At 42.4% G+C, this 19,248-nt stretch overlaps 1 protein-coding gene across 3 annotated transcripts in view; it reads right to left on the bottom strand.

Moving 5' to 3' along the window:
• st3gal2 (ST3 beta-galactoside alpha-2,3-sialyltransferase 2) overlaps positions 1-19,248 on the bottom strand; it is a 229,283-nt gene that overhangs the window by 24,063 nt on the left and 185,972 nt on the right. For all 3 annotated transcript variants that reach the window (XM_052028584.1, XM_052028585.1, XM_052028587.1), the window contains one exon: positions 1,089-1,268. In XM_052028584.1, coding sequence (XP_051884544.1) covers positions 1,089-1,268 — 180 coding nt within the window. The remainder of the gene's footprint in view (positions 1-1,088; positions 1,269-19,248) is intronic.

The following is a 19,248-nucleotide window of genomic DNA, read 5'->3' as shown; positions in this document are numbered from 1 at the left end:
GAGTGGTTAGTTCTATTCTGATTATTTTAAACTTTCACTGTAGCCCTATGAGAAGTGAGCTTTGCAAGAGTGCAGGGTTTTAAGAGGTAGCAAAGTGAGTGTAATAGAAGCCATTACACTAAGGCATAGTGTTGCCTACAGTGAATAGCTCAGGAAACAGCATCAGATGTCACTCCCACCCTCTGTAACTTAAAGTTCAATCACAAAGCCTCACATCAAAAATAAATTTGAAAACGCAGTGGTCACATAGTGACCAACACTGGGGATACTTACCTGCAATTAGTTCAATAAGCACGGAAGGAATACATACTGAGTTACTATCCCCTTTAATACTATACACTGTCTCCTAGAGTTACTGTCCCCATTAATGTTCACAATGTTGATCCACATTGTTAGTAAACCTTGATGGTGAGGGGAGAGATCATTTTGAAATGAGTGCTATAATGGAATGGTAGGACTAATAGATGAGGAGAGACTGGGTCAGTTAGACCTATATTCAGACCTATATTCACTAGTGTATGGAAGAATGGCAGGGGCATCTCATGGAGAAATTCTAGGAGGAATCAACAGACTAGATACAGGGAGGATGTTTCCAATGGCTAGAGCATCCAGAAACAGGGGCCATGGCCTCAATACAGGGTGTTATTTGTAGAACCAAGATCAGGAGAAATGTCTTCATCCGGAGGGTGGTGAACCTGTGGAAGGCAGTAGAGACCATGTCATTAAATACATTCAAGAAGGACGTAGATATCTTGGAGCAGGCTCGATGGGCCGAATGGCCTGCTTCTGCTCCCTTGTCTTGTGATCTTGAGAGATATTTTATAATCCAAAGGGATCAAGGAATATCGGGAGAAGACAAGAACAGGTTACTGCAGCAGATGATCAGCCATGTTGAATGGTGGAATAGGCCCAAAAGGCTGAATGGCCTCCTTGTGCTCCGATTTTCTATGTCTCAATATTTCCTGACCTCAACAAATATGTCATCGGTAGTGGTAATGGTTGGTTATAGAACTTTGGTACCAAGAGGCCAAGTGGTCTTGGTGACAACATGTACAAATACAAATCTGAAATGTGAGGGTAATACTTACAATCTGATGTCACCTGTTGACAAAGCGCTGGTAATCCAAAGGAGATCCAACGTCTTGAAGGGAACCAGAACAAAGCTGACATTTGCTGGGAGATTTTTTGCACTTTCTGGGTACATGAAGTGATGAGTTGTACGGCTACCCACGTCTGCTTCAAAGCCAACAGTTGGAGCTTGGTTCATTCTGTAACAGACGGGCACATTGAGTTTACTTAAAATAGGCAGAATGCTGATCTCTTAACCCTCTGAATATAAGCTGAGGGAAAGTAAAGGTGGAGCTAGGTTTATACAGAGTAGCTCACACATGAAGTTGACATTACACATTACTAAACCTTTCTTCTGCTAAGTTTACTTTTGAAGTGAGTTTAGGAATTGTCTATAGCCACCCCTGACATGCAAAGGAACTACCAATGTAACACCATAGCTATACCACCTTCCAGGTTGAGCTCCTGGTATGTGTGTAGTTAGCTGATCTAAGCAAAGAAGGTTGCAGTATTTTATTATTGGATCTTATTGTCGTGGATCTTCCTTTCTTTTACAAACTGTGGTCTTTAAGGCTGAGTTGAAAACACTGTTGATAAATGCACATAACACAAAGCAAAGTAACACATCTTTTAGCTCTCCAACACTTTCCAAAGCTTTCCCAATCCTTGCTTCCATTTTCACTGTATCTTCATGTTTATACTCACCTGGCTGAAGAAAGTCTCCTCCTGCTCCAGGTGCAATTATACTAAAAGGGTTCTTAAAAGGGCTATGACTTTACTCAGATACTGCAGCGTATGGACAAATTATCAGCCTCAAATCACCCACCACCCCAGCACAGAGCCACTGGTTCCAGCAACATGCAATGATAAGGCAATGCAAGTGACAGAGTACTGGCATTTCCACCGGCTACTCCCATGCATCAATAACCAACATGTTTCAGGGTTTCTATAGTCCACTTATGTTGACAGCCACTCTCTACTGTAGTACAAGGTTGTTCTCTGGGTACCAGCCTTCAGCTTCCATTGAATAAAAAGTTGCTGTGAAATTAGATCACTCCTACAAAGAGGCAATAGACTTGTGCTGTGAGGTTAACTTGCACCCATTCATACCGGAGCAGGTCAGATGTGGCATTTGGCTGAAAATCTTAAGCTTATTTTGAGTGTGCAACCCTGCCTTTTAGACCTTCTGAATATCGAGCTCCCAGTCATTATTGCCTCAGTAATATGCAAACTTCTGCTAAATGACATCAGGGCTCCGCCCATTAAACAACAGTCCCCACTTGTTCCTGAATGCTGAAAAGACCGGAGGAGAAGCTCTGTGCGAGGTATGTCAGCCCCAGGTTTTCAGAATCTGATGGATTGGATGATGTGGAGTGCAGGAGCCTTGCCCTTTCTTGTCAGGAGTTTTGGGGGAGGTGAGGGCAGCCAGAATAGAGATGAAGTGCAACTGGCGGAAAATGACTGCAGAGATCACCTCCAGAAGTAAGTCTCTATGACCTTACAAGTTTGTTGCTCCAGCACATTGAACCATACTTGCTTATGTTGCCTTGTAGCACAGCCGGCTGTAATACTTCATTACTCATACCCACCTATCACACGATGGTGGTCATTTCTCCAACTATCACCTCATAACTCCTTACTTACTTACCCTCTCTCAGCAATTTACACAGCTGAATACACTTAAACTGTTACAACCAAATCAGCAATTAACTTTCTCCTTTGTCTTCCAAGAGTGGTGTGATGGCTGAAGTAAGCTGGGAACCAGGAATAGTCTTGAGATGGAAGAGTCATGTCAGTTTCTGAAAACATGGCACTGAGTGTGAGTATTTAGATGCCACGGTTACAGATGAATTGCATTGCCAGAGAGTGTGATTGAGGCAGAGCTCCAGATTCAAATGCGGTACACCATAAGTACAGTCTATTGCTTCCCGGTCTTCAGGAGGCCTGCATGCCTTTTGCACTTGCTCATCTCTGCTCAAAGTATTGGAGATTGTTTGCTCATCTTCAACAGAGAACATCAGAAATGTCTTTGTTAAAGCAATGAGCTGTCAAATGGGATTACTAGGAAGTTTAGAACAACATAGAGGCATACAGTACAGAAACAGTCCCTTCAACCCACAGAGTCAATGCCAACTATTGAGCACGAGCATTTACACCAAACCTACACAATCTCATTTTATTTTCTCCCCACATTCACATCAACTCACCCCAGAATCTACCCTCACCTACACACAAGGGGAAATTTAGTGGCCAATTAACCCCCGAATGTGCATGTCTTTGGGATGTGGGAGGAAACTGGAGCACCCGGGGTAAACCCACGCAGTCACAGGAGAATGTGCAAACTCCACACAGACAGTGGCTGAGGTCACTGGAGCTATGAGGCAATGGTGTGCTGGGCACCGAGAATAGGGCAACTGTTATCGTTACTTCAACAGGCAGAGCAGTCCACTCACAGGTGTGTCTGGCTGGAGATCTGCCTGCAGTGATTGATTCATCCGTCACCACTGACTTTGTAATCCTTAGCCTGAAGGCAGTGGAAGGCTCCCTGTAGATTCTTGGGTGGTAGAGTCTTCAGAAAGACCCCTTTCTTTTCCATTCTTCTTGGAAGTGCTCTGGAAACTTGCCTATCCTTTGGTCCTCCCTTCTTGTTTCTGGTTGTGCAGCATGTCCAGTGGGTCCACACTGAAGTATCTATGGTGGTTTTATTAAGGCATTATTGGAAAAATTGGTTCTACAAGAGGTCAGCTTTAAGTTGCTGCTTCACTCTTGAAGCTACTGCAAGCCTCAGAAGTGGATTGAAACAGACTTACCAACAAAGGCAGAAGTGATTGACTGCAAACTTAAATAATGAGGTTCTAAGTAATCGGACAATGTTAAAAGCTCATTCCCTAGTAAGTGACCAGCAATAACAGAAGTTCAGTGGGAGATCCAAAACAAAGGGTGCGTGGCGATTAACCAAAGTTTGTGCAAACCCTGAGCTACCTCTTGACATGCACAAAGGTGCTGGCAAGAACTTTTAATGCTCTGGTTTTGCTGCTTTGACATGATGTGCACTCTAAAATGCAAGTTTTCACTCATGTAGCAATTCTCTTTTAAAAAAAAGCAAACCCTACTGTGGTGAAATTTCTTAGCTAATATTCTACAAGCTCCCTCCGTAGAAAACAAACTTCAATCAACGCCCATGACAGAGAGAAATATTCTCACCTGGGATTGGGCAGAGAATTAGGCGCTCTACTCCCATTCCCAAATGAGCAATGAGTAAATAAAGCAGTCATTCTCTCTGACTGTAGTGACCCCCTACCAATTCCTCCTCCTGTGCACCGCCCCCCCCGTTCCCCCCCCCCCAACCACTCACACGTGCACACACACACAGAGCCAACTCATTCCTAGGCATATATCATCCTTCAAATATATCATCCAAATGTCTTCAGGTATGAAGATCTGGTATCATATTTCTATGGAATTTCCATAGAACTTATTATTTTTACTTGCTTCAAGTAACTATTATCTATACATATGATCCATCTGAATCCCTGAATTAGATTCCAATCTGCAACTCATTTCAAGCCTCTGTTATTCTGTCTATAAACCATGACATCTCATTGATAAATTCTAGCCTAACCTCACTTCTGATTTTTATTCCACACAAATAAACCAGACTTGCATCTCAATTAGATGCAGCTTGTATCTCTAGTTGATGTACTTGTACTCTTCTAAATATCTCCATTAATTTTCAGCTAGTGATTCATTTCTGCATATGTTACTTCATACATTTAGAACTTTAATACATATTACATTGGACAAATCTATATTTCACAGTGACTTACAACCTCAAATGTATTAAAATGCAAGTATAGGAGCAATATAGGTTGAAGGAAACATGAAATCACCATGACAATTGCCCGTGTTTCCTTGACAACAGAAATAAACAGAGAAACAGAAAAGATCATGGCCCCTTGCTTAAAAAGGCTCCAAACTGTTCCTCTTACGAAAAAGGGCACAGCTAAAAAATTAATCTGTCAATTTTCTGATCCTTATGAGAAATACCGATAATCTAGTTTCCATGGAAACATCTTGATCTTGAAAAGTCTGCTTTTGAATGTTGATAATTTATAAAATTGTTATATGCACTGACCTGGTATCTCTGGAACTCTACTCATACCACAATAGTGTAATTTCTGAGGCTTAGATCATCAACGTTCTGCATATTTTGGACACCACTGGCAATAGCTAAAGATTTCTACTTCGTGTCCAACCTTGGGAAGAATCTTCCTTCCTGTGTAGGTGTTAAACTGTCTCATTCCCCCATCATCAGCCTCCCTGTACTGTACAGCACGGTAGCGTAGCGGTTAGCGTGATGCTATTACAGTGCCAGCGATCGGGGTTTGATTCCCGTCGCTGTCTATAAGGAGTTCATACGTTCTCCCCATGACTGCGTGGGTTTCCTCCGGGTGCTCCGGTTCCCTCCCACATTCCAAAGACGTATGGGTAGGTTAATATGGGTTTAAAATGGGCGTCACGGACTCGTTGGGCCAGAAGGGCCTGTTACCACGCTGTAAATAAAATTTAAATTTAAAAAGAGCTGTTTATGAAACCCCTTTCCCTCATGGGGCTACTGCCTTTTGCTTGCTTGGAAAGGGATGGGTCTGCATTTCATGAGACACCACTGAACGCTTAAATCAAACCAGGGTGCACATGCTTCACATCAATAATCCAGAGTAGGATATCCAAGAGTTCAGAATCTGCTTGGTGTTTACAGGAATTGATTCATCTCCAGGACACTGCTGCAAGCAAACCAGGAAACATGTATAAAAGTGAAAATGATACAAGGTGATTGATCTTCCTGACGAGCAGCATCTGCAGGGCGAAAGGACCTGATGCTGGGTTCCGGCCTGAAACGTTGACAATTCCTTTCCCCCTACAGATGCAGCTCAACCCACGAAGTTCCTCCAGCAGTTTGTTTTTTTAACAACCTGTTGTAGACTTGCTTCCTCACCAATCCCACTTGGAACTGCATCTCCCAAGTTGCAGCAGAGCCTGCTAAACCTAGATCGACCTTCTCAGCTGTCTTTGGAACCATAAACAAAATATACCTTGGGAGACAATCATCGTCCTCTGCATAATCTCCTCATTGTGCAATAGCCTTGGCAACCCTGGTATTCAAACCAGTGGCCTGATGCACAGGAGTCAAATGCAGAAACAGTGTGGCTGCCATCGCAGATATTTTTATTCCCTGCAACTGATGGATAGAAGTAAGGGCTCCTGATGTTTCACTTTCCAGAGTTTCCTGTTGTACAGAATCTTGCAAAGAGATTCACACTCTACTTTGGCAACTGCAGCATTAAAAATAGATGCAACAGTTCATAACAGCCAGAGTGGTTTCTTATGGCTTTAGCAACATTGCAAATGTTAACGTTACAGAGAAAAGGCTAGGGCTCAAGGTAGCAGCTATTGAAGAGCTGCTTCTCTCTCTGTTTCTTGTTGCCAATGCTCTCTCCCAACATACTTAACTTGTGATCACTGTAGTAAGGTAGGTAGTACAACAGTTCTATAAGGGGATCGAGCATGCCATGAACTGAAATCTGTGCCTTCACACCTGTGTGAGTGAGTTACCATGTAATGATGGTAACAGTAGACTCACATGGAAATTAGAACAGAAACAAACCACTTGATATAATTTGTCCATTGTTTATTACTATACAGAGACATTGTGGGATAAGCAAGGAGATTAACAGAGGTTCTACAGGATGAACCGTTCCATATGATGTCCAAGGACCCGTAAAAGATTGCTGATAGACTCATGGAAGCTCCCCCGTATTTGTTTTTAAACAGTTTAAATATGGTTCAAGTTTAATGCAGTTGTTCAATTTTCTTATTATATCCTCCTGCTTGGGTATATTTCATCTCTTCCAAACAATATTTAATACTACATGATTTGGCCATTATGTTCAGATTATGTGCAAATTCTACAATACAAGGATAACTAACATAGCTCTGTTTGCTATTAGATACTCACAGAGTCATAGAGAGATACAGCATGGACACAGGCTCTTTGACCCACTGAGTCCGTGTAAATACCCTTTATTTTACCCTAATCTACCCTAACCCATTTTATTCTCCCCATCAATTATTTCACTTAACCATAGCTTCTCCACAATATTCCCAGTTCGGCCTTGGTTAGACACAGGACTATGGTTACACCACTCCTGGATCCTAATGAAAAATATATAAAAACAGCTTTTGGCATGTCACTAGCTGCTGAAATTCTCTAAACAGATTTGTTTGATCTATCTAGAAGGTAAATGAATATCTCCCAAACCATTATATCACCTGGTTTAATTATGCCAGGTTAAACTTTAATAGTTCCTGGTTAAAAAGTGAACTTTCATTATAAAAGCAAATGTAATTATACAGCATGCACTATCCAGAATGGGCAAAGACACAGACCTCACATGCCACAGAAGAGGTCCATGGTTTTCAGGATCTTGTTACAGACATTTATTATTGGAGGGCAATAAAGTACAGCAAGGACAATTTGATAGAGGACATTTTATCTTGTGGATATTTAGGGTAAACCCATTCTCTTATATGCTTCAGTGATAGAGTCAATGTTGACATGCATTGTCTGTGTATTACAACTTGATAACTAAAGTTGTGGAGACCTTGATTCTGGCTTGAAGGCAACATATGTTGAACAGGTCCCTCTCTGTCCTGTAGATTAGCTCCACTCCAGTGTGAAGCCTGTTGGTGAGTGGCAGCATTGTGCTAAGAAGGATTAAAGAAAGCATTGACGAAAGGACACAGCCTTCCTTGACCGCAGTCTGCACTGAGGTTGGGTTTATTGTGAGTCTGCTGATCAAGGCCATGGTCACGATGCCATCGTGAGGCAGGCAAATTTCTGTGGGCAGCCAAATAAGACAAGGACATTTCACAGTGGAAGAGTCAAAGGTTTTTTTTTGAGGTCAGGAAAGACCATGTATAGTGGTTGATGTTGCTCCCTGCATTTCTCTTGGAGTTGTTGTGCAGTGAGATGGCTGTAGAGAGACAGAATCCAAACTGTGATATGGGGAGCAGCAGATCAGTCACTGGGTTAATTTGCCCTATGGCACAAAGCAGGGAGATCACTCTGTAGTTACCCTAATCAGATTTACTGCCTTTACTTACTTTTACCACATCTCTGAAGCCCCTGGCATGTCCTCCCACTCCCAGACATGGGAAATGAGGTTGTAAATTAATGACAGAAGTTTTGCTCTGCCAAGTTTTAAGCCTTCAGCAGGGATATCATCTGCTCCTGAGGGCTTGTTTTTAACTTCTCGTCAGCCTGGGGTGGTGTCAAGGCCCACCGTCGCCTCCAGTGCATCAGCACAGACTGCCTGAGAAAAAGAGGCTTCAAGAAACTTAGTACAATGTTCATAATCTACAGGGCAGCAGTGATCCCTGCCCTTATGTAGGGTTCTGAGACTTGGACTATCTACAATAGGTAGCTCAAAGCAATGCAGAGATACTGCCAATGCTGTTTCCTAAATGCACTGGCAGGATAAGAGAACAAATGTCAGTTCCTAGACCAACACCAAGGGACTAATAATAACTACTTGGTTCTGATGGAAGACCATGCTGTTTGCATGCCAGACATCAGACTTCCCAAACAGACAATTTATTCTGAGTTCTGTCATGACATGAGATAACCAGGAAGACAGAGGAAAAGAATCAAAAATGTTCTCAAAGTTCCCCTGACTGCTCAAAATGGAGAAGGAATATTTAAGATAGCACTGAGAACCTCGGGTCAATGTGTCAGGAGAATGTAGAAGCCCAGTGTAAACAGGAAGGAATGCACCACCTGCCAAATTACCCACATCCTCCTCCCATTGGGAACCTCCTGCCCTACCTGTGGACAAGTCTGTAGATCCCACTTTGACCTCATCAGTCACCTCAGAGTCCCCTGAACCAGAGTGTAAGCAAGTCGTCCTCAATCCTATGGGACTGACTACGAGTAAGAGAAGACAAGCCTCAGAGACACATTCGCAAGAGGTTAAAATTTCTATTTAATTTGTAAAGCATTCACATTTGAAAATTTTAGAGCGTTAACTGAGGAATGATTTCATTTGGTCAGGTATGCAAATGAACTGGAAATGTGGGCTGGATTACCAAATGCGACAGCTCAAACATGAAACTGCTCTTTTCAGAAGTTGACAGACCTGCTGTTTTATTTTTATAATACTTTGAAATCACATTGCACAATATTTTACTGTCAAACCTGTTAATATACTCACAAACTCTCTGCCAGACAGCTTAACAGATCTGATAATCTATCGAGGCCATGTCTCCAAATCTCCATTGCTCTTTCTTTTGGGTCACAGGCTGAGGCATTCCCGTGTTCAGCTGCCGAGAATCCAAAACCAACCCCTACAGGTCCACAGGAACTGCCTGACTGTCCTAGATTTGCTTTGTACCAGCTTAAACTACTGAGCCCTTAGGCTATCCATTAAGCTACTAAACCAAACCAAATAGTCAAGTTCTGCCAAAGTTCTTCTGGCCAATGACAACAATGTTCCTGAGCTAAAGAAGGCAAAACAAAAACTGTCAAGCTCTCCATGAACTGGTAGGAATAATTGCTGGGGACATACAAATTAGGAGCAGGAGGAAGCCACTTGGCCCCTTGAGCATAGTCTGATATTTAATAAAATCGTGCCAATCTGATTGTAACCTCAATCTGCTTTCCTGTTTACCCATGGTAACCTTTCACTCCCTTTCTTATCAAGAATCTGTCTACTGGTTCAAAAATAGTCAAAGATTCTCTTCCTTAAAGGGCATTGGAAGCAAACAGTTCCACCTCATCTCTGTCTTAAATGGGCAACTCTTTTTTTTATTACAAGTCGTGACTCCCAATTCCAGATATGATCACAAGAGGAAGATATGCTCTTCAAACTCACCCTGTCAAGACCCCCTCAGGATTTTACATGTTTCAATCAAGTCAGCTCTCACTCTTCCAAAATCCAGTAGATACAGGCCCAGCCTGTCCAACCTTCCTTCTTAAGACGGTTCCAGTCAACCTTTAGTAAACCTTCTTTGAACTGCTTCCAACACACTTACATCCTTCCTCAAATAACGAGACCAATTCTGTACACAGTACTCCAGATGTGGTCTTACCAACACCCTATATAACTGAAGCGCAATTTCTCTACTTTAGCATTCAATTGCCCTCATAGTAAACAATAAAATTCTGTTATCTTTATTAATTACTTGCTGTACGTGCACAGTAGCCTTTTGTGAATCATGCACTAGGGCACCCTGATACCTCTGCATCTCAGAGCTCTGCAATCTCTCACCATTTAGATAAAGTGCTTGTTGCATATTATTCCTACCAAAGTGGACAATCTCACAATATCCAACATTATATTGCATCTGCCAGATCTGAACTTGAATGCACTGAGTGAAGACTTGTGGCCTAATACTATTTGCCAGCCAGAAATATGGGCACCTTGGAGAGTAGCTCTGCACTCCTGAGAAGAGTCACTGGCTGCATACTACCTAGGCTCTCCCAAGAGAATGACCTAAATATGCACGCAGGTGCACTGATCCCTCAAGCAGAGCCAAAACAGAAAATCTTGCAGGTTGAAGTTCCAAACTGTAACTCAGACAGGAGTGAATTCAGTCCTGTTTCTGTACACAGGAGTCCTCCAATAGTTAAACAATGATTGCTGCACTCAGGTGAGCCCAACAATTCACAAATTGGAAATGTGGCCACGAACAGAGTTCCCACCCGGCAGAAGATGCCTGCAGCCCCACAGCAGCCGGCAAATCCATCCCACCGGGCTCCCAAATACTCAGTTGTATGGACGGGCTGCACATAAGTCAGGTGTTTGTAAGCTGAGGGGGAGCTGTATATAGCTGCCAGCTTAGATTTCCTGTGTATGTTTTGTTAGATACCTAACACACTTCCAGTGCATATTTTAATAAAAGGGCACACCATCCATAATTTTCCATCAATCTACCTTTCTTACAATCTCTGACAATATGTTCTCAGCTTTGAAGTTAAACAAAATAAAACTGGAATTTCTCCACAGATAAGAAGCATTATGAATAAATTGTTTCCAATGTGCTACAGTAAAATGGTACAAGAGAGAGAGCAAGAGACAGAGGTACACTATGATGCTGGAGGAACTCAGCAGGCCAGGCAGCATCCGTGGAGAAAAGCAGGCGGTCAACGTTTTGGGTCAGGACCCTTCTTCAGCTCTGAAGATAGGCAAAGGGGAAGCCCAATATATAAAAGGGAAAAGCAGAACAGTGATGGGTGGACAAAAGAGGGGAGGTGGGGTGGGCACAGGCTGGTGACAGGTAGATGCAGGTAAGAGATAGTGATAGGCAGGTGTGGGGGAGGAGGGGAGAGCAGATCCATCGGGGGATGGGTCAAAGGTAAGGAGGAAAAAAGGGGGGTAGGAAAAAGAGAGGCTAGGAAAGGGAAGAAGAAGCATAGATGGGGGGGGGGGGTGGTTTGGTGGGATTGTGGGGGTTACTTAAAGTGGGAGAATTCAATGTTGATGCCATTAGGCTGCAAGGTTCCAAGACGGAAAATGAGGTGCTGTTCCTCCAGTTTGTGCTTGGAATTCTCCTGGCAGTGGAGGAGGCTGACGTATCTGTGATGGAGTGGGAGGGGGAGATGAAGTGACTGGCAACAGGGAGATGCAGATCGTGGTGCATTCGGTGCTCCAAGTGTGGTCTCCTCTACATTGGCAAGACCAAACGCAGACTAGGTGACAGTTTCGCAGAACAACTGCGCTCTGTCTGTAACCGCGATCTGCATCTCCCCGTTGCCAGTCACTTCAACTCCACCTCCCACTCCATCACTGATATGTCAGTCCTCGGCTTCCTCCACCGCCAGGAGAATTCTGCCACTCACAGTGTCTGGTTGAGCATAATCAAAATTTTGATGCTGGGGATGTTGGCAATGGATTGGTTTGCCTATCTTACCAATAGCTGTGGAGGATTTTACTGAGTCAGTTTTAGCGGTACTACTTCAGTCCTATTTTTAGTTACTGTAGATTACATAAATATCACTTTCATAACACTCACTTATAGATAATATGACTTATAGAACTTTGATAAACTAATTTTCTACCTGTCCCCTCTGACAGAAGTGGATTTCACTGAAACAAATACATTCTTACTCATTTATATTCTATAGAAATCTGATAGCCCTTCCTTTCCCATGTACTCGGAAATATTTGTTCAATCCTGTTTACATTAATTCAGTAAATTAACCCTTTTTCAATCAATTATTATTGTCTGGATATCACGTAAATCACACCATTTTATATCCTCTCTTGACAAACCAGTATGTCAGTAGTGCCCAAGATCTTCACGCTATAAAAGATCTGGGGTACAGAACAGAAAGATAACAATGAGCTGTTAAGTAAATTTACTGCAACAAAACAATATAATTTTGGATCAAGATTCTAGGTTTCAACCTTTATTTAAATGGGGTAAGGAAATGGAAACTGGGTCACTGGATAAATGTGCTTCTTTCTTGATAGATATCCATCTACTTATTAATACAAAATTTTTTTAATTATCTATTTATGGTACAAACTAAACAGTTTGTGAAATGATTTGGTACAAAGTCTTTAACCAGTGAGGTTTGCATGGTTCCGAGTCCGATGGTTAGAGAGATACTCTCCTTTAACAACAGAAGTGTCTCTAGGTGCAGGTTTCGGCTTATGTTCTCTGTGTTGGGAGAGTCTCACTTTAATGAGTTGTTACATCTGTCAGCAGTTCCACAGCGGCTCTGCAAGTGGACTGTGCTCCTTGTGACTTTTATTGTCCACTGTAACATTGCATGACAGAGGATTAAATGAGTATCCTGCCTGTTCATTGCAGTCTTGTGCTGGCATGTAAATCTCAATTCAGGCTGGTGGATATTAAACTGATCTGATTTGATAGGCTAAGAGTGGATGTTGCAGGCCTTTTGCCAGCAGGGAATCACACAAAGCAGGCAGGGTTGGCACCAATCATGCACACTCTGTCTGTAATTTTCCATCCATTGATTTCAATGCCTGAAGCTTTGTGATCCCAGCTGACTGCATTTGAGTTCAGTTGACAGTGTGGTGTATCACAGAATTCACCTCAAAGTGCATTTGTAACTAGACGGAAACATAGGGCACAAATTACATAGGATTACACAAGATGTGCAGCACGGAAGAAGCCCATTCAGCCCAACTAGACCATGCTGGTCTTTATGATCCCCTTGAGCATGCTCCTGTCTGTCCTAAGAGAATGCTGATGTTGGTCCTTTAAATTACAGTTTCTGGGGTAATGGGGTTAGTAGAACATGGTCATTCTCCAAGATCACGTCGGGTAAAAATCTCAATGTTGGCACATTTTGTATGTGGCTCTACTGTTGACGTTATTTGGGACAGATTTACACTGGAAAAAAGTACAAGGGAGTACAACATTTCGGCAGAAAAATGAGATGACAGGTATGGACATAAGGAATCCAGAAATAGGCCAAAGATTAAGCTACTCCAGGTTAAGCCAATTTCCAACAGTACAGCATGACTTGTTTTGGAGTTGCGTGAATGAATTTCTTGTCCAAAATAAATAGAAGACAAAGATTACATAAACAACAAGCACTGTGTTTTTCAGTGCTCCCCCTTTTTCCCTCATCTCCCCAGTGTCATCTGCACATTTCATTGAAGCAGTTAGGCTGGAATTACTTGAACTAAAGATGGGAATGAGCATAAGTCTCAGGTCATTAGCATCAAAGGAAATTTACAAGCTATGCAATAATATTCATAATCAGTACTATGTCTAGCTCTAATTAATGGCTTTCAAACTTGCAGTCTGTTGGCACTTCTACACAGTGCCCAACACCCACCCATCCACCCACAACTTGGTTCCTGGAACACTGATGTTAAGCACATGAATAGGCCACGGTGTTCAGTACATTCATCATGAACCACCCATTACCACAACACTGGGAGTTCAAATGGTGAACGGATTCAATATCATGTTTCACTTGTATAGGCAGTACAGGTATGTACTATTCAACAGAGCAATCATCTTCAAATGTTACAACAAACAAAAGCCTTGATTATTTATAAGGAAGATATATTCTTTGGATGTGAAGAATGATGGGTTTCTGGAGCATTTCAGAGAAACTATGGTGTAGGAATTCTAGAGTATCCTAAGGATGGTCACTGATGGTCGTAACCTTGGTTGCTACTGAACGGGGCTTTGCACAAATGAAAATGAGCTGCCTGGGACTGAGGTCTCGTCAGTGACTAAGTAGATAGCTGGACCATTGGAGGATCTGAGGGAGACTGGTTGTTGACAAGTATTGGTAGGGGAGGGGACTGAAATCCAGAAGGTTGAGTCCAATAAGCAATCAGGTAAGTAGCAGCAGAATGGGATAACAATGTGGCAAATGGGGCCTCATCAGGGACCTTCAGGAATAACTAGGTCAGAAGTCTTAGATGATACAGTGCCCACTGGGGAAATCTGTGCATAGGGATGGGGGAGTGGGGGTTGTGGTGGTTAGAGGCCTCTGGATATTGAAGGGCTGAGGTGGAGCATTGTTAGTCTTGGGAGGAAGGGTCTGTACTTTGGGATCAGCCCAAAGAATGAAAGGTAAAGGGGTTCCAGCCCTGTGCTGTACTATGAAGACTTAGTTGTAGAGTCACACACTCCACATCTATACCGACCTTTCTGTCCAATCTATACTAATCCCATTTGCCCACTTGGAACCATGTCCTTCTATGCCTTGAATATTTTGTGTCTGTTTAAATTCTTCTTAAACAAAGTAATTGTATCTGACTCCACCACCTCAATAACTCAGATCCCCTTAAAATTTCTTCCTCTCACCTTAAATCTACAGCCTCTTCTTTTTGATAGCCCTAACCACGGAGAGACCCTATCTATGCATCTCATAATCTTATATACTTCTATCAGGTCACCCCTCACCCTTTCGTTCCAGAATAAACAAGCCCAGGCTATCCAATCTCTCTCCATAACTAAAGTCTTCCAATCCAGGCAATATCCTCATCAACCTCCTCTGCACTCTCACAAATTTGATTGAGTTTTTTTGAAGAGGTGATGAAGAGGATTGATGACATAGAAGGTTAGATCACAGGGGGAGCTAGCCAATTGGATACAAAATTGGCTTAGCGGAAGGAGTCGTAGGGTGGTAGTGAAGAGGTTGTTATTCAGATCAGAGGCCTGTGACCAGTGGTGTGCCACAGGGATCGGTGTTGGGGTCCACTGTTGTTTGTCATCTATATTAACAATTTGGATGACAATATAGTTAACATGGTTAGTAAGTTTGCGGATGCCACCAAAATGATGGTGTAGTGGACAATGAAGAAGGTTGTCTAAGATTACAGCAGGATCTAGATGAACTGGGGATCTGGGTCAAGGAACAGCAGGTGGAACTTAACTCGGACAAAGTGCAAAGTGTTGCATTTGGTCAGTTAAATCGTGCAGATCTACAAGGTAAATGGTAGGGGCCTGGGGAATGTTGTGGAACAGAGAGACAAAGGGGTACAGGTATATAGTTCCCTGAAAGTGGTGACACAGGCAGCCAGGATGGTGAAGAAGTGTATGGCACACTTGCTTTCATCAGTCAAGGCATCGAAGTACAGGAGTTGGGACGTCCTGTTACAACTGTACAAGTCATTGGTGAGACCACAATCGGAGTATTGTGTGCAGTTCTGGTCACACAGCTATAGGAAGGATGTCATTGAGCTGGAAAGGGTGCAGGAAAGATTCACCAGGATGTTACCGAACTTGGGGGGGGGGGGGGGGTGTTGAGTTATAAGGAGAAGCTGGATAGGCAGGGACATTTTTCCCTGGATCATAAGAATGTTGAGGGCGTGACCTTATAGAGGTATATAAAATCATGAAGGGACTAGATAAGGTAGATGCTCACAGTCTTTTTCCCAGAGTAGGGGAGTCTAAGACTAGAGGTCATAGGTTTAAGGTGAATGGGTAAAAATTTAAAAGGGACCTAAAGGGCAACTTTTTCACACAGACGATGACAGGTATATGGAATGAGCTGCCAGAGGAAGCTGTAGAGGTGGGTACAATTACACTGTTTAAAAGACATTTGGAGAGGTATATAGATTAAAAAGGCCTAGAGGGATATGGGCCAAACAAAGGCAAATGGGACTAGCTCAGTAGGGACAATTTGGGATGTAGGGCCTGCTTCTGTGCTGTATAACTGTATGACTTTCCAGCACAATTAAATCCTTTTTATAGTGTGGTGACCAGAATTGCACACATTACTTCAGTGTTTTGTAAAGTTGCAAAATAACATCCTAATTCTTATATTGCCCAGCCTGACCTATAAAGGCATGCAGCCATATGGCTTCTTCACCACCCTATCAACCTTGTGTTGCTGCTGTAGGGAAGTATGAACTTGGACCCCAAAATCTCCCTAAGCATTCCCGAGTGCCCTACCATTTATTGTATATGTCCTACCCCTATCTGATTTCCCAAAAGGCATCACCTTGCACACGTCAGGATTAAATTCCACCTGCCAATGCTCCTCCCAACTTTCCAACTGATCCATATCCTGCTGTAGATCTTAGACACCCTTCCTCGCTATCCACAACATCACCAACTTTCGTGTCTTCAGCATACTTACAAACGTACATTCACATCCAAGTGATTAATATTTATCAGAAACAGCAAAGGTTCCAGCACCGATCCCTGTGGCACACCACTTGTCATAGACTTCCAATCACTACCCTCTGCCTCCTTTCACCAAGCCAATTTTGGAGCTAATTAGCCAACTCGCCTTAATCTTCTGGACCAGCCTACGACGCGGGACCTTGTCAAATGTCTTGATAGAAGTCCATATAAACATCTACCACCTTACCTTCATCATTCACCTCAAAAAAACTCAATCAAATTAGTGAGACCAGATTTTCCCCTCACAAATCAATGCTACTGTCCCTAATCAGTCCCTCCTTTCCAAATGTACACAAATCCTGTCCCTTAGGATAATCTCCAACAATTTCTCTATTACTGATGTAAGGCTCATTGGCCTTGGCTTATCCCTGCTGCCCTTCTTCAGAAAATGAACCACATTTGCTATCCTCCTGGAGCTGCCTGCAACATATGTGGTTTATGTAACTTTGGTGAGCACCCCCTTAAGAATCGAACCACGTGACCAACTATTTTCTGTTGTTGCAAACATTTCAGTGTTAGACTGGGCAGGATTGGTTTTCTTGCCAGCACATGGTGAAAATGTTGCTCTAAGTTCTTTTGTTTAAGAAAGCAATTTGTTGGTTTAAATTACTGGCTATTGTCCAGTATCTTACTGAGTGAACAAGATAAAGAAACTGAGTCAGTGCCCAATGGTAGCCATTCCCAGGATTAATTTCACCCTGCAGTGCTTCACAGGAGTGATAACTCATACTGAGAAGTGCCCACTCTAATTTCAGGAGTGACATGGAACGATTTAGGAAAGATCATTACTTCTTGTTCCATTTTCAATTGTCTAGTGCCGAAATAAACTGTACTCTGTGATCTCATTTCTGGCGTTGCATGCATTAAAAATTAAACCTCGTTTATGGTTTCCAAGCAAGAATTTCACAACTCCAAAGCAACTAACTCAACTGGATTACGGGAAACATCTCTTAATTACTATAAGTGGCCAATAACAATGTAAATATGTCCCGTACAGGATAGATTCAAATAATGTTGTTGTTTGCTTTCATTCTGTATAAACAAGACAACAATCAACAGTTACAAGTTGCAAGAAGATTAAACTTTTTTCTCAATTTTCTTATCTTCTCTTATGTAAGTGGGCCATAGTTCCAAAGAGGTACTGTTTGATGCCTAGGCCAAACATCTAAATAGCAATGTCAGCAGGCTGTTTCAATGCCAAGCCCACCATCTAGATGTTCACAAACATGCTCTTTCCAGTCACAGGATACAAATGAAGAAGGGAAATGCTGATGTTAATTTTACTTCATAGCCCATCATAACCAAACTGTATTCTGACTCAATTCATAATATATTTTGTACATGGCAGGGTTGTTTCTTCAGGATAGTTTCTGGGTTTGATTTTGCAGAACATGAAGGGGTCACATTGCTAGAAGTTGGCTTGTTAACTTTGTGGACAATCGATACATGGGTCACAAAGAATAATTTGACAGCAGGCCCATCCCGCGTTGTACCTGGTCCTGGGTGTTCATTCACACCACTGAACAGAAATAAGGAAACAGCATTTCAGTCAACAAGCAGGTAACTTTCACCCAGAGAAATTTATAAAAAAAGCAACACTTCAGGAAGGAGAAATACAAAGTAAAGACGTTAACTATAAAACTATTAAGAATGGGAAGAAAAATTACTGCAATGTCTGGAACCTACTGAGTTTGACAGCATTGTGGCAACGGACTATTGTAAAGACCCAAATAACTTTCTCCTTCATCTTACTTCAGTTGTGCCACCTTTTGAGAATATGGCCAAAGTGGGTAACCATCCGGCAGATTATCAGTGTTATCACTGTAACAGAACCTCATCTTTGAGACTCTGCAATTGTTAAAACAGCTGCCTGCTAAGAAAGCAGATCACCTTCTGTGACCAACTTTCATGTAATGTAAGTCTAATCCATCATTCATCCATAATCGCCCTTCTTTTAAAACTCTGAGACTAAAAGGTTTGTCTGGGCACTAACCCAGACTGATGAAGAAAGAATAACTGATTTTTTAGAGCACCATCACACACTCAGGATATGCCAAAATGTTTCCGAGCCAACTAAAATAGTATAGCACAAAAGAAAACTATTTGGTCCATTCAGTGCACAAATATGCAGCGTTATTAAATCTACCAATTCACATCTCCATTACACTGCCCTACCTGGTCACTTCTTCTGCTCAACTGCTCTAATATTAGTCATGCCTTTGCTACCTCTAGAAGGTTATTCCAAAACTTTCCTGGCTCTCCTCCTTGTTGTACACACCATCTAAAACTCAGCTGTCCAACTGGTACCAATGGCCATCCACCCATTAGCCATGTCCTTGTTGATTTCCATTTGCTCCCAGTGAGCACAATGGCAAGGTTTTAAAATTCTCATACTTGTCTTCAAACATCTCCATGGCCTTATTCTTTCTATAACATCCTCCAGTCCCACAACACCTGAGATAACTGTGCTCCTCCAGCCCTCTGCAGTACAGCACA

Source organism: Pristis pectinata, chromosome 13 (genome assembly GCF_009764475.1).
Source record: "Pristis pectinata isolate sPriPec2 chromosome 13, sPriPec2.1.pri, whole genome shotgun sequence".
Taxonomy (NCBI): Eukaryota; Metazoa; Chordata; class Chondrichthyes; order Rhinopristiformes; family Pristidae; genus Pristis; species Pristis pectinata.
This window is presented reverse-complemented; position numbering and strand designations above follow the sequence as displayed.